The sequence below is a fragment of the Callospermophilus lateralis genome, chromosome 16 (assembly GCF_048772815.1).
Source record: "Callospermophilus lateralis isolate mCalLat2 chromosome 16, mCalLat2.hap1, whole genome shotgun sequence".
Taxonomy (NCBI): Eukaryota; Metazoa; Chordata; class Mammalia; order Rodentia; family Sciuridae; genus Callospermophilus; species Callospermophilus lateralis.
Window position 1 is genome coordinate 73,203,525 of NC_135320.1, and position 22,102 is coordinate 73,225,626.

General features: G+C 39.3%; 1 protein-coding gene across 1 annotated transcript in view; it reads right to left on the reverse strand.

Annotated features, from left to right (window-relative positions):
• Positions 1-22,102, reverse strand: part of Sntb1 (syntrophin beta 1) — a 227,363-nt gene that overhangs the window by 120,421 nt on the left and 84,840 nt on the right. Inside the window, exon 2 of the mRNA XM_076835407.2 lies at positions 10,005-10,221. Coding sequence (XP_076691522.1) covers positions 10,005-10,221 — 217 coding nt within the window. The remainder of the gene's footprint in view (positions 1-10,004; positions 10,222-22,102) is intronic.

Consider the following 22,102-nt stretch of genomic DNA (forward strand, 5'->3'; position numbering starts at 1 on the left):
AAGGGGTGGTATCAGGCTCCTGCTCCTGCTGAGCTGTGGGCACTTCCCTATCTCTTGTTGGTGCCTTTAACATAGCTACTCTTTTCTATAAAGTCCCCAAGAATTAAACAGTTAATCCTTCAGGGGTGACACCTGTGTCCTGATAGAACCTGGACTGTATTTAATGATTTCTATGTGTTGTCCTAAGAGCTGTGATAAATACAAAAGACACACAAGACATTTATCATAGAACTTAGAGGATCAAAACAGTCTGTCTTAAAGTTAAAAAAAAATAGATATCAATCTTAATCAGATTTAACATTTCAGTGATGTCAAAATTCCTTTTCTGATATTATTTAGGAGCAAAGGAAGTGTCTGTCATTAGACACATGCCTTACATGTCCAAATAGAGGTTGCTTTAAATACATTTGTAGTGCTAAGTGCCCCAACCCTTTCCCCACTATGGAAAACAAAATTCCACACCTGTGGAAAAAAGGGAGGACAGAGGTCCTCTGTGAAGCCCCCTCTCCCCTAGTGGACCCGCTAGCTTAGGTGATAGCCACCATGGTAGCACTGAGGTCACTTTCAAAGGCTTCATTAACTCAGCTGGAAAATCCTGGGGCAGCTATTTGCAAACCAAATGGAGTTCAATTAATGTATCAAGAGCAAAGGATCAAGACCTATATTTTGAGACTCTACATTAGCAAAAATCCTTCAGCTCCCAGATGGTCAAGTTCAACCTAAGAGCTCTTCAGAAAGGGAAACTGAAATTTTCCTGGGTTGGTGTGTACAGTACAGGAATTAGCCCCAATATGCTCTTGTGGCACTGTGTCTTCATGCAGTTGTGGCTTGGTGCTTAGTGAGCCCTCTCCTCAACTTCTTCTCTCAAGGCAAACCAGAGACGGTTTTTAACTAGCTTACTGTTGCTACAGAAACCTTACTAATTTATACCCCACTGATTAAAAATGTATGATAATTAGTATGAATGCTGAAGTTTATTTATGAAGGAAATAGATTTTCTTAAAAATAACAAGGCTATGAAACTGCTTTTATGCTCATTAAAATGAATCTTTTGTGCACTCTATTGTATACAAAGATGTAAATTATGCAGAGATTCTTATTGAGAAAAACACAGCAGCTTGGCCATTCATGTAAATCTCTCCTCCCTTATAAGATCCTTGTAAAAAGACTATAAAGTAGGTCTAAGCCCCAAAGAGGAGGAAAAGTAAGAATCCAATATGTGTTGGGAGCACAGACAGCACTGGAGCTAGGAAACTGACTCTGTAGAGCAGAGGAAGTTACAAACTTAAAGGGGCACAGAAAGGATTTCAGCCAGGTGGGGGCCCCTGGGCCGTGCTCAGCCTGCAGAGGCTCCGAATCCCATGGAGAGGGTCAGGGCTGAGGACAAGGGTCCAGCTGCTGGCAGCTGGGTGTTCTCCCATTTTTCACCCCTCATCCACAACCGAGGAAAGAGACTGGATCATTCTTTCCTACCTAAGTGAATGAATAGACACAGAGAAAACTTCTCCAACACTGACATTTGCAGAATTGGAAGGTGCCTGTTAATAAGGAAGGCTTGCCAAGCAACAAAGCTACAAGAATTCTCACCACTGACAAGCCCCACCCACACACACATAGGTTTTAACAGGTTTCTTATTCTCAGTCTAAATAAAAAACAGACTAGAAAGACTCAGCAGACGTTTGAGGAAACTTCCAACAGCAAAGGTGAGGATCCAAACAAACAGAATGGAGAAACAGAAAGCACACACAGAATCTAATTAATAGTCTCTAAGAATTGAAAAAAAAAATGTGTCATCCTTAAAATAAGAATGAAGTTCTATGAAAAAGGAACATTCGGACAGCAAAAATATTATAGTTGAAATGTAGACAAAATACATTCATGGGAAGGGTCAAAAAAATAAAACCATGAGATGGAAATAGTGGAAAAAGAATCAGACTTAGGACACCATCTAGGAGGACCAAGATCCTTCCAGGAAGGTGACTAAGAAAACAGAGGGAACAAAACAACATCAATGTGGGCAACTTTCCCACACCTCGGTGGTGAGGACCTAGATTGATCCAAATAGGCTACAAAATAAATAATCAACTCCGATTGCTTTGAAACACATAAATCTTGTAGTTTTATTTGAAATTTAAACTCTCTGCCTTTATTATTTTGATGGCATTGAAATTTTTATTTAAGACAGATTTCAAAAGGGAGCATATGGCCTATTGTGTTAGGTGTGTGGCCAAGTGATGTCTCCTAGTCTCACTCACTGTATATGCTGAAAAATCATGTTCCTATTTAGGACTTGTTTCCTATTTCAAACATCTGACTAATGCAACCCAACGTCCCTGAATTTCCCCATCACAATCACTTTTAAGACAACAGTTGAAATGTTACTACATATTCTACTTCTTATATTTCTCAAAGGCAGACTATGAATATTGTAGGGTCAAACACCAAGACCATTTTAAGAAATATAGCTCTTTTTATGCCTTTCTCCAGTAACAAAATATTTCATTTGTGAAGCAACTGTAGACAGACAGACCAGACAGACAAATCACGACTATAATGGTATTTCTGGTGGTAGAGGGCAGTCCATAATTTCACAGTTATTTTTTCGTTTGTTTGTTTTCAGTTTTGAATCTAATGGTAACTGTTTAATTTATTTTTTAAAATTACAGTTGAATAAAAAGAGAACATTGACTTTTATTCATGATATACATAGCCAGTTATAAGCTTTGCCACTGTGATATTTCAGGAAGCTACCAGTCCCATGGCATTGCTGGGCACAGCCCATGTGGCAGTTCTCCTGGTTGGAAGTCCCTTCTCTGCAGCTCTCCCAAGTTGGAATTGCATGCAAGTAGCTCTATGCTCTAAGGTCTGCTGGGTGGCTCTGCTCCCATGGTCCCACTGGGTCTTGACTTAGTAAGGACTTTCTGTAATGGTCTAGAAAGTTCTCTGCCTGGGACCTGGGGCTCTCCTATACATCCTTTGAAATCTAGGTAGTGACAGCCATGGCCAACAGTTTGGTAACCATGTGTACCAGTAGAGATGGTGCTATGCAGATGCCACCCAAGTTTGCTACCTGTGCCCTCCAGAGGGACAACCTGTGCCACACTTTGGAATCTTGGGCCTGCAGCCAAGAAGTGCTGTACCATACTGTGAGGAGCAGGTGTTTTAAACATTTCTGTTCTCAAGGCCTGGGCATTCTAAGCATGTGATGGGTAAAGAGGCTGCAAAGATCTCCAAAATGCCTTTGGAGTCATTATTCCACTGACATGATGAATAATAGCTTCTGGCTTCACCTACCCATACCTATCTTCTTAGCAAACATTTTCTTGTGTTCTGTCTGAACACACTTTTCATTCTTTATGTCATGGTCAGTCTGAGCATTTTCCAAATGTTTAAATTCCCCTTCCCTTTTGATTGTAAATCTCCTCTTTGTTTCTCTCATTTTGCATTTTACTATAAGCAGTCAAGAGAAGCCATGCCAGACCCTCAGCACTTTTAAATATTTCTCTGTCAAATATCCTAGTTCATCCCTGAAAATACTCCTACACCACAAACACAAGTCAGCCAAGGTCTTGGCCACTTTATAACAAAGATGGCCCTTTCTCCATTGTCTAATATCATATTCCTTTTGAGACCTCACCAGAAATGCCTTTATTGGTCAAATTTTTACTAATGTTCTCTCCAGGGCCCTTCAGGTGATCTTTAAGAAGACTGAAGATTTTTTTTATACCCCTCTTCTATTGAGCCTGCACCAGAATCACCCTTAAGTCTCCTTTCACAGTAGTGCACCTGAAAATTCTTCCAGCCTCCACACATTATGCAGTTACTTATTTGTTATAGAAATATGCCACTTTTCAGCACCAATTTTTGTCTTTTACAGGCCACTATAATAAAATATCTTAGCTTGGGTAACTTATAAACAACAGAAATTTATCTCCTGCTGTTCTAGAGGCTAGGAATTCTAGGTGTCTAGTGGAAAAACTTATGTTTTTCATCAGTGGCATCTGTTACATGTCTTTACATGTTGGAATGGCACACAGGATTCCTTGAACCTCTTTTATAAGGGCACTATGCTATTTATGAGTGAGTGACTGTGTGACTTAATTAATAATACTGCATTGAAGGTCAGGTTTCAACATACAAATTTTTGAGGGGACACAGACATTCAGATCATAACAGGTAAGGAACTAGGTATCAGAGACTGAATAGTTCACCTCAAGTAAAAGAGTATAAGTAATGACACTGAGATTCAAACCCATATTTTTCTATCCTCAAATCTAGAGATTCAATGATCTTAGGAGGTATTTCATTTGTACCTCCATTTTAGATATTTAAAATGTGTCCCTTATACCATTATCCACCATTATATATTGATTTTGCATTTTTCTTCTGTTTCTAAAATGTGGTGTCAATCATGACCTCTTGACATTAATTTTGATTATGAAGCCACCATTATGCCATTGTCCAACCAAGGATGAAAAAATAAAAACAAACTTATTGTGTTAGTCTCTTCAGAGGAGAAACGATTTTCACAAACAGACTTGCTGAGAAGAAAAGACAGGTTTGAGCAGCTAACGAATCTCCATTCTAGATGAACTCAGTGATGGAAATTTTCAATAGTATTCAAAGTTTAATGAGTATAAGCTGAGAACTCTATATTAGATATAGACGGCGATAATGTACCCCCAAAGGGGGAAAAAAAAAGGTTAAATTTAGTAAAAGAATTATTCTTTTGTTGGTAGTCACCTAAAGACTATGTATGTAACTAATATTTGAGATCATCTAAGTCTCTTAAACAAGGTGATATGAGAGCAATATCAGGAAGCTGGGACAAGAAAGTGATTAAATTTCATAAGCAAAACCCAATTTACTGATCCTCATCAGAAGAAAAAACCCTGTGAAATGAATGGGATTAATTAGCCATGAAAAGACAGGGGAGCACCTCATGGGGAAGCCCCAGGCTAATTTATGTACAGCTCAAAGGAGAGGGAGTCTTGGCAAAGCAAAAATTTACATAATGGTCACCTTGACAAGGCTCTCCCCATCCCTGAAGGGAGGGCCTCCAATTTCCTCGTCTAAAATATACTTCTTCAGATCTATTAGCACCTCTTGTATTGATTCCACACTCACCAAATAACTTCTACGACAGTTAAATTTCTCATGTAGTGAGATCATGTATCCTTTGTAAGTGGCTATGAGGTTAATGTGTGTCTACCTCTTAGAGATGGATTCACTCTCATAATGCTACTGAATCAAGTTGTGGATCTTCTGTCGCTGAATCTCAGGTGCTGGATTGTGCTGACATCACTGATGGGGAACATATCAGACCCCTTGGAATCACCAAGTGTGTTGAGTGGAGCTTTTCTATTTGAAAAGAGGACAGGAACTTCTGTGATTTTTTTCATTTGTTCACCACAAACAGAGATGCATACTTTTTTTTCCAAGAGTGGTTATATATTTCTCTCTATACTATAACCAGGAAAACCTACAGGAATTCTGGCGTGTAGTAGAGCACATGGTCGTGACTGACACCTTGTCAACTGCCCATGTTGGTATAGCTGCTCTCAATCCAATAATAGACTTGGGTAATGGATTGTCTGGTTTCTTTAAGTTCCCTACCTCTGTCAACATACAGCTATGATTTTATTTATTCTGTTATCTCAAGGTTTTTTAGTGGAAAGTTTTATTTTTTATTCAAGAAATGTTTGAAAAGGTAAAAATGCCCAAAGTAGATAAACATGCCATCTATAATTTATTAACAAAATATTTTTGTATGCATACTTTTGCACCAAAGTTCCAGAGAGCTGGGGCACTAAAATAAAAATACAGGGTACCTCAGAGCTTGAGAAGCTCTGGAACTAGGTAGGCATAGGAAAGATTTGCAAGTCATTAAGAAAGGTACTATAGAATGGACGGAGGTGTAGTGTACACAAGGGGTAGTGGGACATCCTGTCCAAAAAGACTGCCTGTGTTGAGGCTTAATGGGTGAGCAGGAAGTTGTCAGGAAGCAACTGTAGGAAGTTTACAAGTTATTTAAGGGCTGCTGGATCATAAAGGATGAGGTGCACAGAGCTAGAAAAGTTGGGGAAGATTCAAAATCTAATGGGGTTTTCATGCAATACTGAGGTGTCAGGTGTTAGCACAGGTGATAAAAAGCCATTTGATCAAAAGGGTAAATTTCAAGTTTCTCTCCTTCTCTAGACTAGCAGGGTGTGAAGTAGATGGGGATGGAGAAGGAGCAAGTGGGAAACAAAGCACCCAGTCAGAAATAGATTCAGCAACTTTGAGGAACTGAGGATGTGGCCTGGACCAGGGCAGCAGCTATGAAGGCAAAGAGCTGAATATGAAAAGCAAGAGATGTGTAAGAAGTAGAATTTTTAAAATGCTGTAATCATTGATACCCACGAGCAGGGAAAGGTCCTTGTGCAGTCGGAGCCTGTGGAGTGACCTTTTTTACAGAAAGAGCAGCAATCTTGCCTGCTGTTCTATGGCTGTTTCTATTTGAGAAATTGAGCATTAGAGGTTTTAATGCAAACTATAAGCAGCTGTGTGTCACCAACTGAGAGGATTAGCCCCGAGATGCTGTAGCATTTGTCATCAATTCTCAGGTTTTAGCACCCAGGAGACCATTAACTCCTGGCTTACAGTGTAGGTGAGCTGTTCTGCCAGGTGCAGAATTTGGAGGCAGTGGGAACAAGGATTCAGAAACTGGGCTTGATGACAGCCAGGCCTGGAATTCCAGATTTGCTGTTGGCTTCAAGTCTCACTTCTCATGAAGTTTTATTGTCAATAAAATGGAGATGAGAGGACTTAGGACCTAGAATGGCTATTTAAAGTAAATGAAATTCTTGCTTAAATTCATGTATATGTTGTCGAACCAAGATTTCACCATGGGTTGAGCTGACCACACAGTTTATACCTGTTTTTTTTTTTCTTCTTGTTTCTCTTTTATATTTACTACATGCACTGTTTACATCACTTTTATTTTTAAAGAAATGGTACAATTTTAGTTCATATTTCTCCTTTGACCCAAAAGTTATTTTATGGAGAAAACTTAAAAGTCCAAGAAGAAAGACACTATACATTCTGAGGTCTTAATTTGTTATAGGCTTTCTAGTTTTATTCTATTATCATCAGAGGATGTTATTTGCATTACTCGTACCTAGTGGAATTTACTGTATTTTCTTTGTGACCTTATGTGTGGAGAATTTTGTGCATATTCTATGCGGATTTGAAAAGAAAGTGTTTTCTCTATTATGAGGGTACAGATTTTGCAATGTATCCCAGTCGGCCTTATGAATCATGTTGTTGGTGTCTCTTATGTGCTGTTTATCTTTTGTCCTTCACTTCCCTGTAGTGGTGTGTGCTAAATTATCTAATATGAGTGCATGTCTGTCTCTTTCTTTTTTTGCACTTTCTGTTCTAAAGATTGCTGCTGTCTTATTTGGTATGCATTCCTAACTATTGAATGTTCCTTGTGAATTCTGGCCTCAGTGTAAATCAGCCCTTCCTTGTCTCATTTTGTGCTTTTGAGCTTACAATTTACCTGGTCATTTGTCAAGATCAAAATCGAGGCCTTTTTGCTGCTGTTGGTAGTTTGCATTTGCCTTGTCTGCTTTCACTATATCTCTCACCTTTCAAACCACTTTGTGTTAGCAGTGTCTCTTGTATTCTGCATAAAGTTGTGTTTTGCAGATTTTACATTTCTGATGGTATGCTATACTCTGACCAATATATATTTGGAATTCCACAAAACATTTGTTTATTTTCTTCTTTTCCTCAACCAGGGGAAGTCTCACCAAGGTCCATGATCTCCTTGTTAACAACAGTTTAGACCCATCTGCTCCTGAAGTCTCCTTGGGAACCCTCTGGCTTAGCCAAATCCTCGTTTTCATTCTGTCTTTCTTGTTTTGACACCCTGGCAGAGCAGGCTCTCCCTCTCCCACGTGGGAGGCCTGCAGATGTTCAGCAAAGGTGGATTTGAAGAGCTCCTACATAAAGGTTTTTCAAACCTATTCTCTTCTACAGGCATGATACAGAAAATGAACTTTCCAATATTTGATTCAGGCCTGATGTCAACCAAGACATTCTTTAAAATATAAATGACTAATCTATGAGTAACATTATGGCATATAAGTCTACCACTAGAAGGAATCCTGGAAATCACCTCATTGGATTTTCTCCCCAATGTTTTGATAGCTTTTGTGACCCCTCAATAAAGTTTTCCAGTCACTGTGCATTTTCTGAAAATAACTGGCTACTGCCTGATGCTGTCACTATGCTATAGGCAGGGGTTTGAAGCCAAATAATACAGTATACTAGGTATATGATGTTACCAACTTATATTAGCATTCTTAGCCTCAATTATTTATCTGTAGGATGGAGATCATGATGGAAACTCAAGAGGACTAAGCAGGGTTATAATGTCAAAGACTAGGCAGGTAAAGTAAAATAGTAGGCAGGTAATTAATGGAATCCCCTAAGAGTAGATAACAGGGGTGACTAGGAGGTTCATTCCCTTCTCAAAGGAGAAACCTCTACTAATATCACTAGGTCTTTCAATTTTTCTTAAAAGTAGAAATCTGCCATTTTTATGTGAATTTTCCCGATTAGGTCAGCTAAGTTAGATTTCTTTAGAACCCTAGCTAGACCACTAAAAAACAGCATTTATCTGTGATCTGGATGGACCTGCAGACAGCAATTTCTGGCATGAATTAGTGCAAAGCCTAAACAAGACAAGCACTTCATCCCATCTGAGGCCTCCATGTCAGATTCTTGGGAGAAAAGACTTGTCTGGCTGGGTGGGTAAGAGGCCAGGGAAGAAGAAACTCAGGATAAGCAACACACGAACAGCAGGCTCACGAAACAGGCAGAAATCACGTGGGAACAAGATGGAGAACAGAGTGGGAGGTCATTAACAAAGGACTCCGACTCCTTAGGCCTGTTCTGACTTCTCTCTTGCCTCTGCTTGCTGGCTGTCTCAGAAGTGGCCCAGCCCTGAGCAGGCATAACTGACATAGGAGGGGCAGGTGAGTAGGGCCCTAGAGCTTCCCTGGAGTGAGCTCACTGGCTGAGAACAGAAAAAGACACCAAGCTGGGAGCCAAGAAGGCAATTTTCTCCCTTGCCCTATTCCCTTTGGCTTTTCCCCATCAGCAACTCTGAACCTAGCCAAATATTTCCTATACGGGTGGGTTACAGCTGTCCCACACATGTTATAAATAAGGACCAGCAGAGCCGAGCCTATTTTTAGCACTTTAATGAGAATGTAGAGGTCATGGAGAACTCCCCTTCCTGGCTCAGTTCCTGCTCTTTCTATATCTCTTGCTCTCCTCCAACATGTACATTTTTCTATTCAGATGATTTAAAGTAAGATTTTTTTTGGGGGAGGGGTTACCCCAAATATTGACTTCAACTTGGCAGGACTCCTTCTGGTTGCCCCGGATTGGTGATACATCTATCCTGTGACAAAGTCATGCACAGACTTTGGGAAGCAGCACTCCAGGCGTGGTCTGAAGCTGCTCCTTTTTCTCTCCTGAGCATAAAGGGAGGCAGCTTCAAGGCTTCTCTCATCTAACCCTTCACGTGATGCTAAGCACTTCGCCTGGATTTCCCCTTTGAACCCTCACAACTGGTATCTGTTATAATTATCCCCATCTACAGATGACAAAAATGAGGTATCCGTGATTTGAGAAATGTGCACTAAGTCACATAAGCTGGCAATGATAGAGCCAAGAATGAAAGTTGGGATCCTAATTTCAATCCTTCCAGTCTTTCCAATGCTAGGGCTCAGCGTGCACAGTCTGCAGGAAGGTGAGAGGAAGGAAGGAGGGTGGACCAGTGACAAGGGTCTGGCTGGAGCTCACACACTCTTAGCGGGGCTCATTCCTGCTGTTCTCTGGGAACCAGAGTGTTTTCAGATCAGGAGCAGAGCCTGGCAAAGGGCCTGCTTCACCTCAGAGGCCAAGGAGCTGCTGAGATAAGGAGGAGAGTTTTGGCTCTCATTACCTGTTCTCGGGGTCAGCCAAGGCCATACTCCGAGTGACATAGCACATTTTGAGGGGGATGCTTTTCCGGTCTCTATGGAAGGAGAAGGACTGCGACGACAGAGGGTCTGAGGAGCCGCCCCCTAACCGAGGGGACTCCGGAGGGGGTGTTTCCCAGCCGATCTCGGACACTGGAGATCCTTTCTTCACGTAGGGCGTGGCTTCTCGCATGTACTTCACTGCAAGCAAAGAGACAAGAAAGGCTCTTGAGTACTTCTGGAAAGTCTGATTTGTGTCTTTGAAAGAAACTTGCATCAGACAAGCTCTTAATACTGAACCTCTTAAATTCTGAGCAAGATTCAGAAATCCTGTTCCTCTGAACATAATTATGCTACTATTTAAATTATATACCAGTGTGGCTCTAGGAACTTGCTATGACTCTGTCCTGCGGTTTAGAATGACTTGTAGCTTTTTCCCAACCGTAGCAACATCCATCTTTTCTGATTAAAAGTCGCATTCTGGGAAAAGGCTGAAAACAAATGGGCAGAGAGTGAGAAAGCATAACTTAGGCTTGAAGATGTACTATTTAATAGAGATGCAAGAAATCTGGAAGTCATGTTTACTGCCCCGACTAGGTTTCTGTCCAGAAGTAAGGTTAGGGCTTCAATTTAATAGTGCTGAGAACATATACACAAAGACAAACACAAGAAAGCACATTTTCTGGTGGTAACAATTTGAGTAGCAAAAAAACATTATTTATCAGATCTGAAAACTAGAAAAATGTCAGCTTAAATAAATTGTAAGATATTTCATAGTCATTTAAAAGCGATATTGATGTAGATGTATTGATGTAGAAGATTCTGTAAGATGTGCTATTAGTAGAAACAGACAGCAGTCTCATGCTATTATATCTTTGTATATAAAGTTGCAAATATATATGCTTGTATGTCTAAATAATTTCTGAATACACACACAAGAAAAGATTAATACTAGCCAATAGTCTAAGGAGTGGAAATAAAAGTCAAGATGATGAAGAAATAGGCTTTTGCTATTCATTTACTATTCTTTTAGAAAATTCTCATGTTTAACTGTGTGTGTGTGAGTGTGTGTGTGTGTGTGTGTGTGTAAATCTATAAATAAAAATTTAAAGGCCAAATATAATGTAAGAGATAAATGGGATAGACTGAAATTCTGCCCTTTTCTGTGTTTGTCTTGGTATTGTGGAAGCTATTTTCCTATCCTAAATTTGAGCATTTGTCCTTAGACAGTTTTTGAGTTGACAGGGCAACCAGATTCTTGGAATGTGTAGTATGGATGTCTGTATCCTTCTGTCATTCACACACCCTGGCTTTCTGCTGCATGGGGAGGCAGGGGAAGTGACCAAGTCCCTCACAGATATCTGTTAAAATTACAAATGGCTATAGTTTGCAATAAGTGAAAAGTAGGAGACATTTCCTCCAGATCTTTAATAAATCAGTTCATAAATTAGTGCTTCCACTGTGAAAGACAAAGAATCAGGTTTAGGGAGAATACAAAGAAAAACAATATGTAGTTTCACTCCTAGAGAGTTACAACACCCAGGGTGTCTATAGTAGATGTTCTTGGTGTCTGGATCCCTTTTGCTGTATCCCAGCTGCTTTGGTTTGGCAGAGAACAACTCATAGCTGCACTTCCACTGTGTAGAACTGCTTTTTCCTCAGCAGAGGATAGCAAGACTGGAAGACCACAGAATTGTCAACCAGCCCCTAGATAGAGGGTCTGCTTCTAGGGAAGCCCACCTAAGAGCAAACATAAGATGTACACAAACTATGTGGCAAAATAGAATGAGCCAAGTTTTATACTAGGAATAGAGTACCTTGGAAGAAACCATGGAAAACAAATGAATCCAGGAGTTTGAAATACTGATCAGGTTCACAATAGTTTTAATAAGAAAAGAAATATACCCAGATTCATGTAGTATGTATGTATGTTGGGGGGCTTAATCACAGATGTCAAAAACAACCCTATTAATACAAGGCAAGGGAGAAATCATTTAATACAAACATATATTTTAAAAGAAGATTTCAAGGTTTTAACTAAATATAAGGGCAATTAGGAGTACTGCATGGCTTCATGGTTATCCCCAGTGTGTTAGCACAGGTTATAGTCACAAAAGGAGAAAGATTATTATTGAACCAGGTATTTTAAGAAATATTTTTGTTTCTGGCACTGTGTTTAAGCAAGTAACACAGCTGTACCTAGGAACAAATGCAGAAAATTTAGGGGGAAAGACTAAGGCTATCTGTGAAATAAATAGACCTCTTCAGGAGATAATAAAATTTTCATCTCTAAAACCATTTTGGTAGGAGCTAGAACGCTGCTTAGCTTTGTGCATTGCAGAGTTATACTTTTTGACATATAGGAAATTCAAGTATCAGCTGAGATTGGTTGAAGATTTTTTCCTTTGGTTGCATTGGTATCCTGGCTAGAATGTGGGATGAGTATTTCAGGAATGAGAATCAGGGATGCCTCATGAAATAAGTGGTATTAAAACTTGGCCTTAAAGGCTAGCTTGGACTTTAAAAAGTAGAGATAAGAATAACAATCTTATATAATATATTCTAATTTTCAATTTTTATTGAAATTCCATAAGAAAGAGAAAGTTGTACCTGAGTTTGGAAGGGGGATAATGAAGTAACACTTGTGCCAAATATTGAATCGGATGCCTCAAGTATCCTCCCATATTTAAGCTCCAAAATTACCACTTAAGGTTCCACTTTATGTTTACTAAGAAAACTAAAGTCTAGAAATTATTGAGCATCTATATGCCTACAATAATACACGAATAAGAATATGCTATTATCCTTTTCAAACCCTGCTAGAAAGAAATGCCTTATATGGCTATTCTAATTCGGGTGAGTTCTAGCAGTTTTATGTAGTTTATCCCTTATGGTATAGTATTACTGTACATACCAGCACACCAATGCTCAGAAGTGTATCTTATATGAAGTCACATGGTAAGTAGTGAAGTCCGATTTAGTAGATATCATATTTTTTCAAGAAATCTGTCTTTGCCACTTAGATGAAGGATGCAAAAATAATAAGCTAACAGGTTTGGATTTATTTTATGGGTGCTAGTGATACTCATGGTGGCCTATGAGCAAGACAGTGGCAAAATCAAAGATCAGAACTCTAGAGAGAACTTTTATGTATAATTAAAGGAAAAGATTTTAGGATGGTTTCACCATTTCCAGGGCCACAAAAGGTTAGTGCCAGAGACCAAGAAACACTCCAGAGTATTCATTTAAGGTTTGAGGAATCACAGAAACTGTGGTTTGATACACTTTTGGGCAGAAGCATGAGAGTGCAGAAAGTTTGCCTGGGAGCAGATATTTACCCAGTATATGGTACAACACTAGAATAATTTATAAAGGAGAGACAACATACAAATATGCCTTGCAGAAAACATGCATAACAGGGAATAACATTTAATATAGATTGTTTCTTTTAAGTTACCAAACAAGAATAAAGACAGAGAAAATAAATTAACCAGATAGATGTGACAATTTAAAGATTTATTAATTCAACCACAATTTATCAGTCACTTTTCACAAGCTGAGAACTGTGCTATCCATGATAAGAAGTGACTCCTGATTAAAAGGAGCTGAAGCCTAGAAGAGGAGGAAGAAAGCAAGTAGGCGATGTGAGTGTTTGCATTAAATATTGAACCTGATTTAAGAAGGTCCCAAACTTCACAAGTCTATGGGGACCTAACCAAATTAAATGTAAATCCTTTCTCAAAACAGCTATTTCATCTTAGGCTTCAAAGAATCTGTATGAATCATATTTAATGACAATGAGCTGGCATAACATCAAAATGCTTCACCCAAGAAAACAGGTACCCAGAGCAAGAGTTAACACAGCAAGAAGCTGACAGCAAGAACAGACTTATATATACTGCAAAGCTTTGAGTATGTTATAGAAACAAATAAGAGTTTGAAAGAATCTTCCAGAAATTACTTTTTAATGTGACACACAGATTGGTAAAAGAACCAACAGAATGTCTAGCAATAGTAATAATAGTAACAACAACAACAACATTATAATTAAAACTTCAATAGGTAGGCATGTCAGAAGAAGGCATTAGTAAATTGTAGATAAGAAAAATTATACAGAATGTAGTGCAAAGATAAAAAATGAAAAAATATAGAATAAAGCTTAAGAGATACGAAGGATGAAGCAAGAAGGTCTAATATATGTATAATTGGAGCCCCAGAAGACTAGAGAGAATGTTGAAATCCTAAGAATTTTCCTGTTGCAAACATATCAACCCAGGATGTAGTGAAAACAAATTGCAGATTTCTATAAACTTTTTGTTTAAAAAAAATAGCAAAAGATTTATCCAGTCTGAAGGGGGCGGGGGGAGGCCAGCTCAGTGGTGCATGCCTGTAGTCCCAGCGACTTGGGAGGCTGAGGCAGAAGGATTGTGAGTTCAAGGCCAGCCTCAGCAAAGGTGAGGTGTAAGCAATTCAGTGAGACCTTGTCTCTAAATAAAAATATAAAATAGGGCTGGGGATGTGACTCAGTGGTCATGTGCCCCTGAGTTCAATCCCCGGTCCCCCCATCCCCCCAAAAAGAAAAATTAATATATAGAAATCATAATAAACAACATATTAGAGATGTCAGATTAGGTAATAAGTATAAAAAGGGAAAGTAAAAAGATATTTTAGTATCATTCTCTGCTTCCAACATTTGTGAAAGCAAACTATCATCTATGGCTAAGTAAAGATTAGTCTCAAATCCAAATTCCTTTAGCCAAATATGATCTTAAAATAGTTTTACATTTCTTTCAGTCAATAGTTAATAAATTAAATGTATGATGTACCTAATGGTCCAAGATGGTTGCTTGAGTTCCACCCACCATGACCCTTTTATGGTTTGGATATGAGATGCCCCCCAAAAGTTCACGTATAAGAAAATGCAAGAAGGTTCAGGGGCCAAAGATTAGATTATGAGACTTGTAACCTAGTCAGTGGATTAATCAACTGATATGGATTAATTGGGTGGTAACTGTAGCTAGGTACAGTGTGGCTAGAGAAGGTAGGTCACTGGGGATGTGCCTTTGGGGTATATATTTTGTTCCTGGTGAGCAGAGCTCTCTCTCTGTTTCCTGATTGACATGTCTTAAGCTACTTTCCTCCACTACACCCTCCTGCCATAATATTCTGCCTCACCTCTGGCCCAGAGCAATGGAATCAGCTGTTTATTGACTGAGACCTCTGAAACCATGAGTGCTAAATAAACTTTTCCTCCTCTCGAATTGTTCTTATCAGGTATTTTGGTCACACCTATGTGGAAGCAGACTAAAACAACCTCATTCTGTCCTGTGGAAATGGAAACATTATTTTTCTTCCTTTATAGCCATTTTTTTTAGAAATTATCATACTATTTCTAATTACAACTCATCAGCCAGAACTTAGTCTCATGACCAATTATATATAGAAAAGAAATTTATTCTTTTTTTCGGGGAGGGAGTACCAGGGATTGAACTCAGGGACTCAGAGGGTATTTGACCACTGAACCACATCCCCAGACCTATTTTGTATTTTGTTTAGAGACAGGGTATCACTGAGTTGCTTAACACCTTGCTTTTGCTGAGGCTGGCTTTAAACTTGCAATCCTCCTGCCTCAGCCCCTTAAGTGGCTAGGATTACAGGCATGTGCCACCATGCCTGGCTTATTCTTTACTTTGATCAGTCCTGTTGCCACCCAGTCAAAATTGGTGAGTAGGGGAGGCTATTACAGTAGGAGCAGAGAATAGATATTAGGGGATGACACTCTACTTTTGTCACAAGGATACATCCCCAATTCTGGAAGAGATTTTACAACAATAAATACAAGTAAATGTATTAAGGCAATCAGTAAAAAACATAGTAACTGTGTTCCATGTACTTCACTAAGTGTTTCATGTGTATTAACTCATTTAATTCCCAAAACAACCTACAGTACAAGCATCTTCCCTATTTTACCAAAGACTTCGGTGAAGAGGGGTTAAGTCACATGTTCAAGGTTACATCGCTAGAAGATGGAAGAGGCTTGAGGCAGAGTGGCTCTAGAGTCCTCCACTTTTAACCATGAGGCGTTATTACTTCTCACACTTTTAAAAAATTAATTGTGTGTGTGTATGTGTGTGTGTGTGTGTGTGTTTAAGCCAATGTTTTTATGTGCTGGGAGAAAACATCCAATTAAGAGGCTGTTGCCTATAACATAAGAGAGCTTGATTTTGTAAGCCTGAACTATTAAACTGTGGCATTTCAATAAACGCCTTTTAAGACACCATAATATGTATTCATAATAGAGGGTTTAACCTGGCAGAACTGAACAGCTAGTGTCTGCATAATTACACCTCCATGTGCTTACAGACAGTAATTTCAGGCAAAGAGCTGTTGAAACCAATCAAGAAGCAGCCAGACCCAGTTTGGGGCGCCTAATAATCAGAACTAATTAATAAACCATGCCCTTTCTGGGCATCATGAATTAAAAACTGTGGTTGAGCAATTAAAATTCCAATCTCCAGTTGCAAAAAAATAGAAGAGGGAGGAGAGCTGTAAGAAGCGGTCACCAAACCAATAATCCACCAAGTCACTTTCAATATGTTTGTAGGGTTTCACTTGAAGGACAGGCAGTTGTAGGGCTTTCAAAAGAACATTCAGCAAAGTCCAAGTTTGCTAAGGGCCCCAAGTGGCCACAATTAAATCTTTGTTGGGGCGGCCAGATGACATTTGAAAGGAAAAGCACACACAGGCTACTAATGAGGAAATGCTTTAGGCAAATCCAATCAACTCTCCTACCAAGCTGGTTTCTAAGGAGCCAGAAAATCCATCTGATATGTTCAAGTTTTCTTCTTCAGAATAACAACAAAAAAGGGACTCCGATTACAGGAAGGAAAAGAAATATTTCATTACTCCAGGGGAGGAGAAAATAAAATGTGAATTTTCTAGTGTGATGGAGGGGAGAGGGGATCCACCGGAGGCAAGAAACATGGGGATTCAGACCTTTCATGAAACATTCAAGTGGAGGGCAGGTGGGTAATGGTGGGATTTCCTGACAAAATGCAGTTATCAGATTTTTTTCTTCAGATATTTTCCTAGGTTACCTTAGAGAGGAAAGGTTCAGAGAGAGGTCATGTATATTTCCAAAAAGTCTGAAAAATCATGAAGAGGCAATATTAACTTTCTCAGAAACTATAGCTAATCTCTCAGAAGGCTGATGCTGTGGTGAAAGAGAATTGGTCCTGGGGATCAGAGATCCAGGTTACTGTTCCAGTTCTGCTGTTAACTAGCTCCCCAGCCCTGGGTAAGTCACTTCCCCTTCCCAGATCTCATTTTCCTCACCTGTCCAGGGAGGGAAAACAGGTCCCCAGCCTTCCAACATCATATGAGCCCTTGGGGAGCTGCCTCTTCCAAAAACATTTTCAAACAGAGTATGTCTTACCTCATGATGCTATTTGTGTCATCACCAGCAAATAACCCTATTAAAATGTGTGCCAAATTCTAGACAAAGGGCCCGGGCAGATGTTTCTTCTGACTTTACAAAACCCTACAGGCACTTGACACATGAAAATAAGCCCAGGTGGAGATTATCCACTTGACTTACCTTTTCTCTGGTTGGGCAACACTGTCTAGAGAATTGTTATTTTCAATATTTATTTCACTTGTATTCTGCCAAGTAGGGTTTATAAAGGTAGAATTTTAAAAGGCATTTGAAGAATGGCCAAGAGTTTCTCAAAAGGTCATGAGGACTTTTAGGATGGGGTTGTTGAGTCTTACTACATGGAGTCAGGAGTAGAATAGGGTGGATGTCACTTTGCTCAGTAAACTTTGACCTCCGAATAAAAGACCATCCCCAAATCATCCTATTTTAGATGACGTAGTCATTTAATGGGACCGGCCTCGATTCTTCAACAAAGCAAGATCATTGGCCCAGAGTAAGCCAGTGGACCCGGAGAAAGCTACCTATTGCACAGGTCATCCGGTAACTATCTAGAGTACTCATCCAATTCAACAAACATTGGACGAGTTCTTCTATGAGAAGGGCTCTGAGTGTTGAGTTCTCACAGTGAAGGAGATAGATTGGCTCCCTGCCCTGCAGGTGCTCACATCCCAGTGTTCATGTGCATGCTGGGAGATGGGTGGAGAGAGACATTAAACAAACAGAGAATATAAGGCACTGTTCTTAAAGAGACATGCACCAGAGGACTTAGGTCTGTTCCAGTTCATACAGAGCCATTCACATCTGGTCCCTGCCTAGATGATCTGGTTCCTGTAGTTCACAAGTAAGCACTGTTCCTCTGAATGTGGCATGTTCTTTCCTGGCTCTGTTCTTTGCATATGTAGTTTCCTCTGCCTGGAGATCTATCTGGAGAACTCCTCTCTGTATCCTCAAGGTCTCACTTTCGGCAAGACCTCCTTTCATGAATTGCTCCTGACAGCTCCAGACACACCTCCTTCCAAATCCAATCATACTTTGTGGTGACTCTCACTGAAATCAACATCTTCAATACCATGAATATCATGATGATGAATTATTCCATGCCAGGCACTATGCTAATCAATTTACAAATGTTTGGAAACTTACAATTACATGCAATTATTTGTTTGCATAAAGGTCTGTCTAGGGGGATCATAAGTCCTCAAGGTTGAGCAATTACTTTACAATGAATGTTAAAACTCTAGACTCTGGAGCTAGATTTTGCAGTTTTACACTGCATCTCTGCCATCTGTCAACTGTATGAGCTTGGAAAAATTTCCTTAATGTCCTGATGCCTCCATTTCTCTACCTGTAGAATAAGGACAAATAGTAGTGCTTATCTCAGTTTTTATGAAGACTGAATAGTTCACACACACACAAAGAGTGTTCAGTATGTAGTAAGTACTCATGAGAGGTAGAAAAAATAAAACTCAGCAATTGCCTGTTCACACCTGTATCACAGCAATTAGCACAAATGTCTGGCTATAAAACATGGCATTATTGAGCAGATGAATAACAAATAGGATCTTCAACATATAATTTCTCACATATTTGTTCTTTAGGAGGAAGAGTCTTAACTAATCTTTATTACAGGGAAAGTAGTAGAAGCCAGAAAGTATCAATCACTCCTTCAAGGTTACAATCCAAGGAGTAACAGACCAGGGTCAGGAATCTGTGTATTCTATCTTACAAAACATCAAGCTTTGTCCGGGATGATCCAGATAGGAATATTTTGGGACCACATAGGTCTTAGGGTCTCTGTGACAACCCCATTCTGCTATGGCGGCACAAAATATGTTACAGATGATATGTAAATACATTGGTGTAGCTGCATCCAAATAACATTTCATTTACCAAAACAGGCAGCCAGCCAGGTCAGATTTAACCCACGGGCTGCAGTTAGCCAACTTTGGCTTTAGAACAATAACAATAACTAGCAATTATTGATTAATTAATGAGGTACTGGGCCTGCTCTAAACATGTGAAGTATTCTAGCTCATTAAGAGCAATTCTAAGAGGCAGGAATATGATTGTGCCTAACTTATAGGCAAGGAAGGATTGGCATGGAGAATGGGAGTGACCTGCCCATTGGGTCAGCAGTGTTGACTGGCAGCCCAAGATCCGAACTGAGGTGGTCTAGCTCCAAAGCCCCTAACTGCTGTCTGTGTTCTTTCCTTGTGTGCTGCATGCCACCAATACGCATGTGTTTGTTCAACCACAAATTTTTTAAAATTCATGCTTTTAAAAAGGCCTGTTTTGTCTGCAAGGTTTTATTTGCATAAAGAAAAAGACAAACCAAGCTCAAAGGAGGCTGGAACTACTGGAACCTTGGTCATTTGGCATCCAGTATTATGGGGCTGCTAGTTCAGATTCCTTCAGAGCCTGAAGGTAGGAACAACCCAATAGCTGATTTGGAGGGTATTGCTTTCACCACTTCCAGTTTCTAGATAGATGCTGGAGGGATACCTAATGCCTTCAATGACAAAATTAAGGTTTTAATTAAAAATTAAGATTTTTAATTTTTAGGCCCACTAAGGAGATAAAAATAATAGGGATAAGATAGAAAGTTCTGTTATTGCATATTCAAAAGAAAATTTATTGTACCAGGTACAAGGAGAAGTGCACTACAAATAGTTCATGTGAAAGAAGATGCTAAAGATTTCCATGGCTGTAGTTGCCATAATAAAGTAATAGGACATTAAACTCTGCTGATTGAAGTGTACTGTTCAGAAAAGGAGAGTACATTCCTTCTCTCTCGACCTTCTTATCAGCCCATACCCGAAGCCTTACCAGATTAGACAGGATATAAATGAAGGTAAAAGGGTGACCAGGTTGTTGAAAGGTCAAGAAATAAAGAGGCTGTATCTTACCTAAAAGACAATAAGACACTGTGGTAAAGAGTATGAGTACTGAAAACTGACGATGAGGGTGAATTCCCAGCTCTTCTATTGTTCAGCTTCCTGGCCCAGAGCAAATCATTTAGTCCGGGTTAATTCTTTTGCCTATCTCATAGGGTTGTAGTGAGATTAAACAAACTAATATAAGTAAAAATTTACCAGGAACTTGGCATAGTAAATACAGTAAGCGCCAGTTATTATTATTAGGCATTATGTAACCTACAACAGGAAGGTTTATGAGACCTATGTAAATGAGAGCTAGGCTAAGCTCACTCTGCAAAGTAGAGTCATGATCAATGAGCCCAAATTATAGAGGTAAGATCCGAGTTTAATGTAAGAAAAACTGCAATGATGAACTCCCTATTGATGGTGATATTCAAGTAAAAATTGGCTGAGATATCTCTCTGACATGTCACATAAAAGAATTCTACTTTGTGGAAGAGAAGATTGTTTCTCAAATCCCTTAAGCTGTCATGTGCTAAGATTTCTTCTGGAATGTGGTTAATCAAGATGCCTACCTCAAACACTCCACCAGAGCAAGGTCAGATCTGGGTTGTAATGCCATGAAAAACCATGCTGTATTTCTTCACTATCACATGCTTGTGAGCTACATATTAGATGTGAGACAACAGGATAGTTTTTTAAGCTACCTGAGTCACCTTAAAGTGATAAAAATAATGACCTCTTTAGAGAGGCAACACGGTGCAGAAATTGAATATATGAGCCTCAGAGTTGGAGGATCTGAGTTTGAATCCCAAATCTTCTACTTACTAGCTGAGCTTCTTTGAGAAAGATATGTGACCTCTCTGCATCTCTACATCACTTGATAATATTAGAATCTATATCACAGGACATTATAGGGATTAAATTATTTAAAAAATGTATACAAAGCTCTCAGGACAGTGCCTACAGCATACATGCCACTCAAATTTAAGTATTACTACCATGATACCATTGTTGTTATGAGATCTCAGTGAGAAAGTGAATTACAAGGATACAACTCTCTTTTCTAACTTGAGGACTCTCAAAATTTATGAATGCTTGAGAATACAATTTAATTTATTTCTTATTATTTTTTGTCCATAAATTAAGTCCCAGTCTGCATTGTGTGGACCAGACACTGTAGGATAACTTATCATTTGGACATTGAAATTCTTGCTTCTGAGGATTTTTATGATTGTTTTAAGTCACCTTTTTCATTGCTGTGACCAGAAGAAAGACCTGACAAGAACAATTAGAGGAGAAAAAGTTTATTTGGAGACTCAAGGTTTCAGAGGTCTCAGTCCATAGACAGCAGCTCCCTTCCTCAGGGCTCAAGATGAGACAGAAAATCATGGTGGAAGAGTATGGAGAAGGGAAGTGGCTCACATGATGATAAGGGAGCAGAAAGACTCCACTCACCAGGCACAAAGTATATACACACCCCAAAGATATGCCCCCAATGCCCACCTATTGTAACTATACCCTACCTGCCTTCAGTTACCACTCAGGTACTCTAACAGAGATTGATTCACTGATTGGGTTAGGGGACTCATAACCCAAATGTTTCACCTGTGAATGTTCTTGCATTGTCTCACACATGAGTTTTTTGGGGACACCTAGTTATCTAAACTATCACAATGATTATACCAAGGAGAAAAAGCATACAAACCTCAAATCCAATAATTGCTATAGAATCTAATTCAATACACACAAAAAATCGTCTACAGTTTAT